The sequence below is a fragment of the Mizuhopecten yessoensis genome, unplaced genomic scaffold, assembly GCF_002113885.1.
Source record: "Mizuhopecten yessoensis strain PY_sf001 unplaced genomic scaffold, ASM211388v2 scaffold11117, whole genome shotgun sequence".
Lineage (NCBI taxonomy): Eukaryota > Metazoa > Mollusca > Bivalvia > Pectinida > Pectinidae > Mizuhopecten > Mizuhopecten yessoensis.
Window position 1 is genome coordinate 362,149 of NW_018408888.1, and position 16,345 is coordinate 378,493.

At 35.6% G+C, this 16,345-nt stretch overlaps 1 protein-coding gene across 2 annotated transcripts in view; it reads right to left on the reverse strand.

Annotated features, from left to right (window-relative positions):
* Nucleotides 1-15,079: 15,079 nt before the first annotated feature.
* LOC110466112 (thioredoxin-like protein AAED1) overlaps nt 15,080-16,345 on the reverse strand; it is a 14,895-nt gene continuing 13,629 nt past the window's right edge. For both annotated transcript variants that reach the window (XM_021522438.1, XM_021522439.1), the window contains one exon: nt 15,080-15,699. In XM_021522438.1, coding sequence (XP_021378113.1) covers nt 15,581-15,699 — 119 coding nt within the window. In that variant the 3' untranslated portion in view covers nt 15,080-15,580. The remainder of the gene's footprint in view (nt 15,700-16,345) is intronic.

Here is a 16,345-nt window from a genome sequence, read left to right on the forward strand (position 1 = left end):
CGCATTTGTTTAACTCGAAAACGTACATCTACCCATTCTTTAGCTACAGAAGTTGGAAGGTATAATAATATTCCTAGAGAACGTAGATATTGTAAACAGTGTAACTCCTCCTCTGAATTAGAGGACGAATTTCATTTTTTATTGGTCTATTCTAAATTCCAAAATATCAGATCTCGTTTTATCAAAAGCTATTATTGGAAAAAACCATCTGTGTTTAAAGTCGTCCAGTTATTGAGTGTCCATAATATTAAAGAATTGTGTTTACTAGGAAAATTCATATATGAGGCAAATAAATTAAGGGTATTATAATGGAATATGATTGTTTTCATCCTCTGTACATTGTCCATGATTTGTTTTAAAAATGTTTTGTATACTGATGGGCCAATGGCCCAAAGTTTGAATAAAACTTGAAACTTGAAACATACAAAATTCTCGCTAAAGATTTTAAATCGTTCAAAAGAAGGTTTTGCACAATTTTTTTTTTTATTTTTTTTCTCAGTATGAGCTAACTTTATTTCTACTCGATTCCTAACATTCTCCATTGTTTTACCGAACACGGCATTGTTCATGAGCTTAAAAAAGGTTTTCTCAAAGTCATTTTGCGATTCAACAAGGATGTTGTCTAAACTCTAACATTTTATGAATTTTGGTAAGCTTCATGCCGAGATCTTGATACAGCTGCAGATTCCTATAATGACAGATACATTTTGTTTTATTTTCTAGATTTGGAATTAGTTTTTCCGTTTTCACGCGTCCTTTTAATTTCAGGCTGGAATGGCTACCATGTAATGTGTTCCAAAGATCTCTACTGTATGGGGAGAGTTCATCGTCAGAAACTTTCCTCCGCTCGGGAGCTAGAGGGTAGTCGGAGTGTGCATCGTGTAATGCAACGGGATACTCTAAATCCACCTCTAACACGTAGCCCGGATGTCCGGATCTGTTAGTAATTCTAATTGCACACTTGTCATTTTTAATGCTGCATTCCAAGCTAGACCGGGGCTAGTATAGAATTGGCACGGATCTAATCCATAATAATTCAAACAGGTAGTTCTAAAATCATCAAAGACATCTGTTAGGAGAAGCACATCTGTTTTTAAATACAAGTCGTGATATTCTCCTAATTTTGAATATGTAATTCGTTTCAAACACGTTGTGCATGAACATGGTCAGAATCTGATATGTGAGATTTGCTCAACTGACTATAAAATTGTTGTTGTGATGGGAGTTATGTTTCACTGATTTTAATTTCCTCGGTTACATACTCGTATGGACAGACTCCTTTTCTAAGTAACAGTTCTATCTGAGGTTTAGTAAATTCTTTTGAAAAATGTTTGACTTGGAGCTTCCTCCCTTTGCTAAATTACTAACCAGTTAATCTAAACTTTCTGACATGAATTGGAATGAATCTATAAATCGTAAACTTCCTAAACTAAATTATGTTGTTTGGTATAATTTGATTTCATGATCTTTGAATAGACCTAAACTTTCGCATAAGATATGGCCGTCAAATCTTTTCAAATTGTGAAAAACTACAAAGATGAAAGAAGGATGTTGATATTGTATGTTACAAGTTTGACATGCTGCCAATCTATATTTCCCCGTTAAATGGCAGTGATCTCTTACTTTGATATGACATTTTTCGCAATTTTGAAAATGACGCTCATCTTTCGCCGTCTTTTTTTGTGGCTCGACATGCTTCAAAATACTTTTGATAAGGTGCTGCTCTTCAATCAAATTTTCTAGGAATGTTTTACTAACATTTGACCCTCGATAAACAACGGGTGATTTAGTGTACCTCTCATCCACACACACAACCTGATAACCAAAACCACAAGGTTCAAATTTAGTATTTGGAGTCGTACTAAACGTTTGAGGATTATGCAGACAAGAATCCATCTTTTGTGTAAAAGTTTCAAAATCTGCATAGATTACAAACGGGACGCGCATCTGTTGATTAAAATCGCAAAATTCTAAAAATTGCTCACTTTCTGATGGGATTTCGTTCTGCTAAGAAACTATCTAGATTTGTTATGTTATCAGACAATAATGTGTTTTTATACCTTGTTGTAACAGTAATAGATTAACGTGATGTCGTGATTCCCTTACCTTTGTAACATACAATGGGAAAATTGTCTCATCCTCATATCCAAATACATTCACAGAAATATTATTTTGTTTTTCAAACTTATACACATGAGAAATACGAACAGGGTATTCGATACCATTCATATTGAGTTCGAGTTCATATTTTGTATAATGATTCACAAGTTCTGGCATGTCTGCTGTTGGATGTTGAGAAGCAATTACTGACCACGTGAAACAGTTTTCGTCATTGTTGAGAATGTTCAACAGTTTATGTTGCCTGAATGTTCCTGGAGTGCGAATGTATGAAGATCCTGATAAAGGTGAATATTTCACAGTTCTCACTTCTAGTTTAATGATCCTTTTTAAAATCCAATTCGATCCTTCCCTAATGTGTTCTTCAAAGCCTAAAAACATCTTTTGAAATGCTTCGTTCAAATCATGTTGCGAAAAGTTCTCATTTGGCAAATAAATGTAAGTCTTACTTCTAAAGTGTGGATAGTTTCTCTGCTTGTTTCCTTCCTTGTCTTCTTTTTCCAATTCCGCTTGAATACATAAATACCACTTAATCCCTCCTAGCTCGTTACTTTTTTTCTTCTAAATGTGTTCTCACTTCCTGTGAAGTGTTCGCTGCAAAGCGAAGCAAATCCATATCATCGTCACCATTCGGATATATGTTTCTAATATTAGCAACGCCATTTAAACTGCTTTCGTCTGAATAACGATGATCGTTGTGAATAAAAACATTACCTCCTTCCTGCTCTTCTACAGCTGGAGAACGCTGTTCTCGTTCAGGTTCTGGGGATTGCATTCAACTCGGTCCTGCGATTGGAGAACCTACACCTAGTTCAGGAGAAGCCGCACGCATTTCCGGAGAAGCCGCACGCTGTTCCGGAGAAACCGCACGTGCTTCATGCGAAGCCGCACGCTGTTCCGGAGAAGCCGCACGCAGTTCTGGAGAAGCCGCACGCTGTTCCGGAGAAGCCGCAAGCTGTTCTGGAGAATTGTTAGCTGATGAGTTGTTAATTTTATGCGCTTTCAATACATGTCGTTGTTTTTGTACAATAATTGCAAGGTATCCGTTTTGAAGTAGTAGAAAGAATATTCTCTTTATCAATTACCTCATCCTCGTGTACAAGCGTTATATGGCGAGTTAAATTGAAACATCGAGAAAATGTTTTACCACATATTTCACACTATTTTTAGTTGGTGAGGTATCTAGACTGTCTAGTTTTTCTCTTCAAGTCTCGTAATGTTTCTCTAGCTTCTTCATCTCCTTATTTCTTCAGTAGACCAGCAAGAAATCCGTCTGCCATGGTGAACAATTTAGATCCTGTTTGAATCTGCCTTGAAACAGCTATACTTATAGTGTGTAGGCGGAGCAAGTGGGCATGTCTAAACTTTGAATGACCGCCATTTCTTCTTCACCTTCTGTTTATTGATGCGAGTCATGAAATCACGAGGTGTAGTTTCTACATATAATTGTCCACTGTCTGTGTTGTTTCAGGATTTTAATATTTTTTTCTACTGGGTTATTGTCATTAGTTTGTTGTTTAACAGTACTTGGTGGTTCCTTCCATTCGTTTGATTCTTGTTTTACTCTACTTGGTGGTTCCTTCCTTTCATTTGATACTTGTTTACTGTCATTTAATAAATCTTCGTATTTAGCTCTCGGAATTAAAACTAATTATTTTGCCATTCTAAATACGCTTTAATAAATAAAGTTAACAAGCTTCATTTAAGTGACAATAATTTCTTCTGTCTCTGCTTTGGTCTTATTCCTTCGGCTAAAACTTTACGAATAGTCAATTTATGTCTGATCAATTTATTTTTATCACTTTTACTGATTGGAATATTATCCATGACAGCATTATAGATTATTTTGATTAAAAACTAAAGCTGTTTATAAGCCAATGACTCCAATATAACTTTTTGTTGTTGCTTTGAAGCAGTATTAAAAAATCAGCAAATTCTTTCATTTTCTCGGTTCGTAAACGATGGTGTCTTCTCAATATTCGAGTGCGTAATGGTGTAATTTCAATCACATCTTCTTTAATATTGAGTTGTGTTCCATGTGGATTTATATTTATCAACAAATAACCGTAACGTTTAGTGGCTACTTTAAGATATGTGTCTCTAAAATATGCAGTTTGTCTTGGAAATATTTGCCTTCCCAACTTGTAACTTATCGCGATAATTCTTAAACAGAATAAAATAATGTGTGTTTAGACCTAATGTTCTCATAACCTTACCCCTTTGAAATATATTTTGCTCTAAAAACATAACAGTAATGTTTTCGTGACGTGAACTAACGCAGAACACCTTCATTAGATCTGGGCTATTTACTCCATCGGTCATGCAATCATCGATGACTAGTAACGTCCGCTAATCTGCGCCCATTCTTTAAACTGTTCTTCATCCGGAAGTCCCTGATGGAAAGTTACTTCTTCCAACTTTTGCTTAATGTCGTCAAACAGAGACTGCCATGTATCATAACAAATAATGATTTTTGTTGGAGGCTGTTCAAACATTCCATGTTCCAATATCTGTTTTGTTAGATATGTTTTACCGGATCCTGTTGGTCCACAAATCATAACGGTTGTAGGAGTTTGAAATTTGATCAAACTTTCTTCTACCCACCATTTATCTTCCATGACTCAATGTAGAATGAATAGACATACACAAAACAACACAATATATATTCCATTCTTTTATTTCAGAACAACATTTCTGTTTGATATCATTATAGTGAATACAAAGCGGAAAAGAGTTTTCTATGTAATTACATACAATCCTATCATTTTTAACATGATCACTATCAAATATATTTGTTATAGATTTCACAGTCATCCATCTACATCGAAAAAACAAATAATATTGACAACAAACATTCGAGGTTGTACTCTGAATGCGTTTTTGTTATATACAAAATTGGAGGAATCAAAGTCGAAATATTCTGACGAGTGTCCATAACTGTCAAAGAATTCGCCTTTATTCTTTGATTCCATGCATACAGCTAGCCAATGCTTTCCAGGTAGGTTGCTATTATCTGTATTTTCAATAAAACCGGTATGCCACTTTTATATGTTTGTTGGTATCTGATCGCTCGCGTAGACACCTAGAATCATTTTTCTCGTCGCAGGATCACATTCGATAGCACATCGAAGTTGATGCGTGTTCATGACTGTGCAATAATGTCTCTAGCAGCGTTGATTTCAAAATATCCTGGATATTCAGCATAGATGATACAAGTGATTGTTTCTGTGAGAGCAGTCTTACGTTACCCTGCTTTAATAGGGTAAGGTATTGAAATATGGGTTCCAAATTGAATGTGTACAGTGCATAACCGTTGGCTATATCATCTCTATCAATATTCAATCCACTATCATTCAACCATTTACCACTGGTTTTAAACATATTTGCTAGAACGGGAATGGTAGTCTCACCGCCTGTCGAGGAATAATTCAATTCTAAAGGAGTTCCCACGACGAGAATGCCATCCACAAATTAACCAACAGATGTAACATTATAATGTTTAAAGTACCATGGATTTTGACTACAATCTCCAGTGATGAAGTTTGGTCTCATTCCTTGAAACATATTGTCATATGTGTAACTGGACGAACCCGTTGGTATAGTCATCTGTTTAATGAGAGATTGTGTGAAGGGGTACTTTGCATTAGTCGTATTTAGAGCTTGACTCTGTGCATATATAATGGCCGGGTTCACTTTGACTTTAGTCACACGTAAACATATGCTCTCCAACTCAATTTTATAGCTGCCATTAGCTGCATCTGTCACAAGGAAGAACTCTGGTTTAGATCTGTACATTTTTACATTAACATTTACTTGATTAAGTAAATATCTATCCATTTTGAATAAATCGTGATACAGAGGACCTTGCATGTCACAGGTTTTACTACCCTCAAACAGTTTCGCTCTAGTCAGTAGATTCAAATGAGATCCTGTCCGCGCATCTACATCATCCATTTCTCCTTCAGTATCTTGATACCATAATTGCGTGGCAAGTTGAGATGCTTTGGAGTCATAACCGAAGTTTAACAGTGATTGAATGTAAGCTTTATATGCGTAATGGTTCGTTGTAGACACCACAGGCTTTCCCTGTAACGCCACATCCACTTGTGAAAACATGGCAGGTAGAAACAAATTTACATGCCCAATGTTCTCATCCACAGCAATGTTGCTTCCATCGCCCTTTTTATTTTAGCTTTTACCGATATCATTGTGTTTTTCAGATCGATGTATTCCATACCATTTTGACCTGAAATGACGAACTCGATGGGGGCTTCGCCGACGACTTGCGAAATAGGAAGAACGTCTTGATAATATATATTCTCTACAGCTGTCTGTGATGGAAGTAATTCAAAAATGGCGAGTTGTGAGGGTTGAGCTTCTGTGAAAAAATTACTGTTTACTGCAGCCATGATGGTAGAGATTTCTTATTATTACCTTTCTGCTTCGTCGTTTTTTGTTTTTTGTTATAGGTTTCTCTTTGATGACTGTTTTTTTTTGTTATAGGTTTCTCTTTGATGACTGGTTTTTTTTTGATGACTGGTTTCTTTTTTCTGGCAGATTTCTTTTTTATCACAATTTTCTTCTTGGACTAATTAGCTTGTGGTGTGATGTTTTCAGTTCGACGTTTCTTGTTCGACTGATGATAGGGTGTATTCCGCTTTCTTTTTATCTCGGATTTGGCTTGTTCTATCACCTGTTGAGTTGGTGAAACTAGATTTACACCAAGGTTGTGTAATGCTGTAGTTTTCTCACTTTTGACATCATCAATGGGAATCATGAACTACTTAGTGTTGGTAGATATACCACCTCCATGCTGTTTCACTTCTCGATCGATATCGATATATGGATTAATTTTGCCACTAGTAACGTTTTTGAAATAGTTCATCCATTTTTCCACATTGGGAACGTACATGTTTGAAACATTCCTAAGTAAAACGGATATGATTTGAAATGTAGTGTTATCGTCACCGATTGTTTAAGAAATGAAGGAACTTCGCCTTTTCCATTTGTTATATATATTTCGATGTCTCTAATCTCTGATTTATTTACAGGTACATATCGAAAGATCGTGAAAGATTGGGTCCAGTTAGCTTGCTTGTACGACTTCACCATGCGGGGGAGACTTTCCTTTTCACCATCGATGATAGATCCATCACTTACGTCGCAATGTACGTATAAGTTTTCCTTTGTTTTACCAGTTCCAACTAAATAAATGTCTACCAACGCTACCTGCCAGAGTCCAGGTAGATGCCGGGGAGATTGTAAATGTGTGCGAAAATGATGTGGTTCATTATCGGGAAAATATTCCTTGTTCTTATTACTGTTGATTGTGACGTAGTGCGTTATGATCAATGTCTACAGTATCAATAATGGTAACTGCATCGACATATGAATTATATTTGGCAGGCCACCCCAACCATTTTACTAGCCACTGTTTTCTACCGCTTATCTTGCGCGTCTTGATTTTCTTCTCTATGTAAAATAGTGAATCCATGTTCTTATCAACTCTCTGCAATTCTGATTCATAATAGTTACCTTTGATAACTTCGTTAAGAAAATCAGCTGATATTGGGGAATACCCTGCAATAGATATCATCTGTGTACTTTAAATATTTCTGATGACCACTGTTGTTGATAGGCACGCTTAAATAGTGGTTTTGTGTGAGATATTCGAACGAGACTTCCTATTTTGAATCTATATTTGATCCCTTTTTTTATGGGGGGCTTAGCTGGTTTCTTTGATTGATGTTTCATCGGTTTCTTTCTTAAGTACAGATATGCAAAAATATCTTCCTGATTTTTGTTGTTGACATTTTTAGGAGCTATATCATTTAAAGAGCGATGCGGCGTAGAATTGTAACTATCAACCAGTTTCTGTAGAATGTCAGTATATTTATACGTTTTGTGTTTTGTAAAGTATCGAAATAGCATGGTCTTAAACGTCCGTATGCACCTTTCGATTATATTTGCCTTCGTATCGTTTTGAGTGGTAAAATAATGAATGTGGTCAGTATCTTGATAGGTATTTTTACCAATCCCGCTAGATCAATCCATATATTTGCCAACCCCATCCTTGCAGTATTATTAAACTCTCCACCTTTGTCTGTCCGAAGTTTGTGAGGCACTCCACTTCTTATGACAATTTTCTTGAAAGCGTTTAAAACTTCTTTTGCCGTTTTGTTTTTCAGAGGTTCAATCCATAGATGTCGACTGAAGTCGTCAATAACCATCAAAAGATATCGCACTCCCGAATTATGTTTGGGTAGAGATGTCATGTCTGCCAAATCAGCATCGTACTGTTCACCTGGCCCGCCAACTTCAACACGTGCACGTTTAAATTAACGCCTAACTGGTTTTTGTAAACTATAATCATCAAGACTCATCAAGTATATGTCTTCTGATCTTATATATGCCAAGGGTTTTAATACCTTGTGATTTCAATATTTGGTGAACCTTCACAGGACTGAGAAATGCCCCACCATTCTCCAAATTATAATATACGTCATCTATAAGTCGTCTCTCTTCCTTAGTCAACATATTTGAAAATAATGAGACAAAAACATTTATGTACAAACTTTTATTAACATTGATACATATTACAACGTTTTGTGAAACCAATCTTCTACACGATTCATGGACATGACCATTATACCGACTTTGTCTTTCCATTTTTCTGTTTTAAGTTCATTACTTCTCCATTCGGCATTACATAATTGTGAAATGAAAGCATTTCTAGCACTTCTCTGGATTTCAAAACGAACAGTCTCTTAGATAAAGTTACGAATCACTTTAATGTCATCTACTTGAATAAATGCATCCATTATATCACACTGTCTTTCACTTATGATTTCTCGAACATGATATGCATATATTAGTTGTAATAAGCTATCCATTTTGAGGAATTCTGAGGAATTCCCACAAGGAAAAGTATCATTCATTTTGCGTTGCACGTCGATATATCCTATTCAAATTGGGTGGGTGAGGTAAAACACAATGACGATCAATACACTCCACAGAAACGTTTTTATGTTCCCAATATTTCAGTGTATTTCCACACTTATAACAAGTAAAGTAATCAACGACACCTTCGTGAAAAAATCTGTCACTAGCCAGCTGATAAGGAGTCTGGCGAAGTTTACAGGCCCACTGAGAGAATGTCACCAACCGATCGGTACAGCTCGTCATGTATAGGTGAACTGGGCGAGTGATACCCAGTGTCCATCTATAAGTAGAATGGATAGATACGTTGCTAATATTCTTTCCCATAGTGTTACTTTCTTGTTTGTACAGTAAGTTGACCATCACATCCAAGTGTCTTTCGGTCGCTCATTCAATTATACGTCTACTATCTGTAAATCAAATGAATAGGCATGTCTGAACTGCACCGATTTTCTTCACGTATTTCTTTATTTTTTCGCTATAACTTTGTTTCACGTAGTTCTCTTCCCTCAAACGTTCGTCTTGCATGAGATATTGTAATGTATTCGAAAGTATACAAGATTGAATGGCAAACTCGCGCCGAGTCTTTTGCACTTCCAAATGATTTGTAAAAGTCAATGCTTCATCTAAATGTAAGTCTATAAAAACAGCATTGGAATACATCAGACATTCATGTTCATGTTGACTAGCTCGACGATTCTCACAACCTAAACATACGAATAGTTCTGTTATTTTGGTTTTACAACGTATGCATAAGAGAGACACAGCAGATTTTTTAGTAGTCTCCGATAGGCCTTTTCTTCGGTTTTTTTAATCAAATAGTTTTGCAGTCTTTTATCTAGCAAGTCTGTGTTAATTCCATTATTACATATGTACGTATTGGTATGATAACGTAACTCTACATATTTAAATGACGAACATCATCTGTTGAAACAAACAGTCTTTTGACCATCTCACATGCTCCGTTTTGATGTCGTCTAAATAGTTCCAATGTTTCAACGAAACACCACACATGAAACACGAAACGCGATCTTCGATACCGGTGTAGAAAAATCCGTTACTGGCGAGTTGATATGGAGATTGATGGTGATGTTTAGACCACTTTTTGTAGGTATCCAGCCGGTTACAACATTTGATCAATGATGGATAACACGGTTGTATTACATTAGTGTTTATAGTATGTGGAGCGCTGTCTGTGACGTTGTCCATGAGTATTAACTTTCAACAATTGCACAGATTAATTGCAAACTCTCCGATACTGACAATATTCTTTTTAAAAGTTCTAGTGATATAGTTATTGTTTTTCCTTCTTCTTTTAAATAAACGCTTACCTTGTTTTTCAACTATTTAAAAGTGATTTATTTATGAAGTCCTAAATAGCAATCCACTTGGTAAGAAGATACGTTAGCGATTGAAATATCAGCGTTCTTGACGGTGTCAATGAGAGCTTTAGCCATGTGAGACAGGGATACGTCCCCTGATCATATCTCTGACTTATATAGTGTATGCTGGTGTGAGTAAGGTGTGAGTAAGGTGGGGGCAGGGTGGGAGCAGGGTGGGAGTAGTGTGTGAGTAGTGTGTGAGTATGGTGGGAGTAAGGTGGGAGCAGGGTGGGAGTAGTGTGGGAGTAGTGTGGGAGTAAGGTGGGAGCAGGGTGTGAGTAGTGTGTGAGTACGGTTGGAGTAAGGTGTGAGTAATGTGTGAGTAAGGTGTGAGTAGTGTGTGAGTAAGGTGTACGTAGTGTGTGAGTAGTGTGTGAGTAAGGTGTGTGAGTAATGTGTGAGTAAAGTGTGAGTACCAAGACCCCCAAAACTACCCTACTTTGTTACACTTTAATTAATTGTGCAGTATAATTAAGTTATTATCTGTAATTGAAAGATCGTTCAAGTAATGATATATTAATGCAGATAGGAAGATGATGAACAAGTCCAAACTCAATGTTCGTTACACGCCATCTCTTGTAGTTGTAGTCTTGTTAATATATATATATATATATATATGTACTGTTTGTCTGTGTGTGTGTCTGTTTTGTCTGTCTGTCTGTCTCATGTATATATGTATGTGTGTATGAGTATATATGTGGGTGTATTTGTATGTGTATTATGTTTTTTGTGTATACGTGCTATATGTTTATCCTTGTTTGTAATATTATGTTGTATATGGAATTTGTTAGGGTGTGAAAGAAGCATGTTTTGTGTTCTTGTCCTGTACTCTATTTGCAAACATTTTGTTTTCCCGTTGCCCTTCCTATTTATTTATTTATGGTTTGACTGATGAATGTTGAATGAGAACCCTCCTGCGTGAGGACACCATATTGTTCAGGGGCTGACTCCAGGACTCCCCAACCCTGGCATCCCCTATCAAAATATTTATATATGTATATATATATCTGCTTCGAAGCAGTATATGTATATACATATTTATGAAAAAAATGGCTGGGGGAATAAAATATTTGTACTGATTTTTTTATATATATATATATATCGGATGATCGCGAAAAAATACGGCGTCGGCCATTTAGTTTGTTTTTAAGAAGAAACAAGTGTACCGGGGGCAGAACAATATACGCCCGTCGAATGCCATATAGTGTTATATAGTTTCTTACATTGAAATAAGATCTGCATCATTCAAAGAGTGGTTAGCTGACATGCTATAAAAATGTAGGAGAAAATCTCCAGATAAAAAATCAAATACTGAAATGAACAAAGGGCAATAACTTTTGGAAAAATTGTCAAATCAAAATTCTTTTATTGGAGACACAACTTCATATCATGATTTTAATGTATACCAAGTTTCAAAGAGATCCGTTGAAAAATGTAGGAGGAGATTGCCGGACAAAAATCATATACTGAAATAAACAAAAGGCAATAACTTTTTCAAAAATTGTCGAATCAAAATTCTTTTCAAGGAAAAACAACTTCATATCATGATTATAATGTATACCAAGTTTCAAAGAAATCGGTTGAAAAATGTAGGAGGAGATTGCCGGACAAACAAAAGTTTACGCCGGACTGACGGACAACGCCATACCATAATGTTCCCGTCAAATTTGACGGGCGTATAAAAACGGGTAAACTGATATTAAATTTATAATTGCGATGTTGCCCTTTATGAAAATAGAGTCATGATCAATAAGGTTATGTGCAATCTGTATTAATGTTCATTATACGCTTTGGACAAAGTGATTTGAACTTTGACCTCCACTTGTGACCTTGTCCTTAGGGCGAGGTCTTGGAAACTGCCCATTGATTAGAACTTTGCTATAAATGACAGTATGGTCCAGTGATGTCGGACAATAATCATTATTGCGTTTGAACACAATTTGTTATATTGGTATCCCCGGAGAACGAAAGTCTATTGCGTACTGATAAGTAAAGCTGTTATAATGTTCGATAAGATGCATGCAAATATGTCTAAATCTAAAGTTTGGAATACATTTGAAAAGAAGTACAACTTTTTGATATTTGACGTCAACTGTTGACCTCGGCATTGGTGTGAGTAGTTCTGAAGATGTGTCCATGGAAAGTTTAGGCAGAGACATATATATGTCTGCTGTTGGCAAGTAAAATGCGATGCGATGTTGTGCAGTTGTCCATGAGTTTGAGTTTGTATTTTTTTATCAGTTAAAATATTATGCTACCAACCAGCGAAATTGATTTGAACTTTTATCTTCAACCGGTGACTTTGACCTCGAAATAAATGACATTTGATCATTCGAGGCTGATTGTTGGTAGCATAGACTTTGAATAACATTCCTTTGGGTATTTGACCGTATATTGACCATGAAGTGCGTTTTCAAAAATACCTTATGGTATATGTTCAACAAAAACTTACATGTTTATCATTTTTAATATATCTGATGTTGCCGTAATACATCGGATTGGAACTTCACTTCACAAGACTGACTTGTGTCTGGTGTAATCATACAAAGATAAGTACAGTCACATGACCAGTCAGTCGTTAAAGACCAGTGCACATATTCATGAAACGATGCTCAAACTCAAAAACTGTGCTCAAGCACAACTTCTTGTTCCGGTAATAACTCGTAAATCAATAAAATACACATTTTGTCAATGGTTAAAACGATTTGGAGGACAGTTGGAGACACTTGAAGCCGCCATCACGTTTTCAAAGTTTACTTGAATTTGTGACCGTGTTACATAATTTAGCATCCTCGATATCCACGGGTTACGCTCACTTTCGCTCTGTGCACCCCTGGAATTATGTCATAGCAAAATTGAAGGCTCGGTGTGCGCCACCTTGTTGATGAGACAAGAAGACTAGTTCGATCCTTTGATGTACATCAAAAGAATCTCGCGGACAGGTAACGGTAAAAAATGACAGGCTTTGAAGTTGGGCGTCTCTCCTTTGTAATCCTCAATTTTTTGTCCTTAATGGGAACTTAATGGGGTTTTTTCTGTATATAGAGGGGTACTTTGCAGTATAATAGAAAATGCTTTCTTCTGTGAATGCAAACTTCTTTGGCTGTCTCACGGTAGACAACAGCCTTTGTGGTATTCGACCTGTAACTAATATGTCACTTTCTTCCTTATCTAAGCTAGAAAGCACATCGGATTATCAAGCTCTAAGACAAAATCTGTACTGGTATTTGTACACTAGACCTTGACAATATCCAGTCCTTTCCTGTGCGTGTAAAAATTGAGGTGTTTGGTTGCTGTCAGAAGTTAGAATTTATCCTTTATTTCTGCACTAGGATTACCTCAAACAATAATTGTTCCAGACGAAATTCATGCAGGCTTCTGTACTTATAAACTTATTATAACAAGTTTTTTAATATAAAAGTATGCAAGTCGTGTGGTTAAAATGTTTACATTTGTCAGACCTTCCTTTCAAACCTGCAACTTACACATCTGATTATTAGTATTTCACGATTTAACAAATATGTTACCAAAGCTTGCATAAAACATAAAGTTACATACATATTATCAGTTTAAAATAATAATAACTACAGAAAATGAATATAAGTCATATAAAATAAATATTTAATAACTTTAAATATGATATAAAATGAATGGTGACTAACTTGGCGTAAGTGTTTGAAAGGGCGTAAGTGTTTGAAAGAGTTTAACACATATCTTAAATCATTCTACAATAATCTAGTATCAATACTATAACAGTAATTAGGAATCCATAATACCCTGATTATATACTAGTTGTATAATATACTTGTACAGGTAGTTTAAAAACTAAATTCACATTCTGCTAATGTGCTTGTGAAAAAATGGTGGAAAAAGTATGCAAAAAAATCAAAACTTCATATATCATAGTATTGTACATACATTTGCAGAAGTACCTTTAAATAAATCAACATCACATGTAGAAATGTAAAAAAATCAAAGCTTCAATATACAAATAGGAAAATAAAATTATGGTAAGTTCTTTCACACTTACAATATGGAAACACATGTACATGTATTCAAATGAAATTCCTACCACATTCTACACAATGTATTTAACATGTTTAAAAAATAGTTTCTTTGAGACAGAACTAACAAAAACTTCATTTGACAGTATGTCACCAAATTGCTGACATTGTCATTTTCATGCATGCCTAATATCATACGTATTTTGTCCTTATATAGTGTGTAAAGAAGCAGACAATGATGAAAATCTATTTAGTTCAAACATTTGTCAATTTCACTGACAAATGATTTATTTCTGTAACAGTTTAAATACCCCCACAAACGCTTTCCTGCAATATATATCTGCCTCCAAATTCTGATCATAGTCTATATTTATTTAATCATGATAAATAAGAATGTTTTTGATGTGACGTCACTCCAATGTTGTTGTGGATCTCCTTTCATCACTTTACCAAAATGTATCAATGCGGTTTTCGAAAAATATTAGATTTGGTGCTTGAATCACATTCTCAGGTAGGTAATTCCAGTTGCTAACTATTCCTTGAGTAAATGAGTATTTCCTAACGTCTAGTCTGTTCCTTGATTTATCCAGGCTGAGTGAATGTCCTCGAGAGTTTACGACGACGCAAGCTTTCCTCGTATGGAAATTCCATACACATGCTCCATACTCTAGATGGGGTCGAACTAAAGTAGGCAGAATGATTTATTATCCAAGTATGTATATGTTCTTCTAATGGCTCCAAGTTTTCAGTTTACTTTGTTCATGGCGGCTTGTATATGATTTCTAAAACTTAATTTATTGTCAACAATTATCCCAAGGCCTTTCTCTTACATTTCCTCAGTTAGCGTTACTGTTGTTCTCAGACCATCAACATCTTTGTATAAATGCAGATCATTTGCACATTTTTTCTTTCCCAAATACATTGTTTGCATTTGTCTGGGTGAAATTATAGCAACCATTTTGTCCGACCATTGTTGTAAATTGTCTAGATCCTGCTGAAGATCACCATTGACCCTGGTGTCTTTATACAATTTAGTATCATCGACAAAGAGTAGGGCGTTCGAATCAATGACATCTGGTAGGTCATTTATGTACAAAACAAACAATGATGGTCCAAGTACACTGCCTTGTATAACTGTTACTCTCGTTTGTCCTTTGGGAAACTGACAGCAGCGACTCCTGCCTTCTCAAGGAGGTCATTGATCGGCGTATGATCCAGTGAGTTTTCATCAATGTGGGCAAAGTGTACAACATCGCCTAAAAATAGAACAATAGCGCATGGCATATTTCAACATTCGAAGAAATACAAAGAGACCAACTATGCTGGCTAGGATATTTCAGTATTCTTTGGAGAGAACTGATATAGGCCCAGCTGTTGTTCAATCCCTTTCAAGTATCATCTTTGAATAGCATTTGTTGAAATGAAATCAAAGACACAACCTGTGTTAACAGACCACATTAAATTCTTTTGTAGTTATCTTAATTTTAACTGAACCTGTATTTAGAGACCACGCATGAAAATAGACCGCTTTATTGATTTCTCCAAGGTGGTCTCAGAATACAGGTTAGACTTGACATACAATAGCCTTTTGATTCAAGTACATACAATATACAGATCATATTCACATATGCTGAAAATATTTAGCAGTCAGAATCTTATGGAGACAGGAAGTGAGTCTATGAATTGATTTGTATATTTGTATATGTATGTATTGGTTTGTATATGTATGTATTGTTTTGTATATGTATGTATTGGTTTGTATATGTATGTATTGGGTTGTATATGTATGTATTGGTTTGTATGTGTATGTATTGGTTTGTATGTGTATGTATTGGTTTGTATATATATGTATTGGTTTGTATATGTATGTATTGGTTTGTATGTGTATGTATTGGTTTGTAT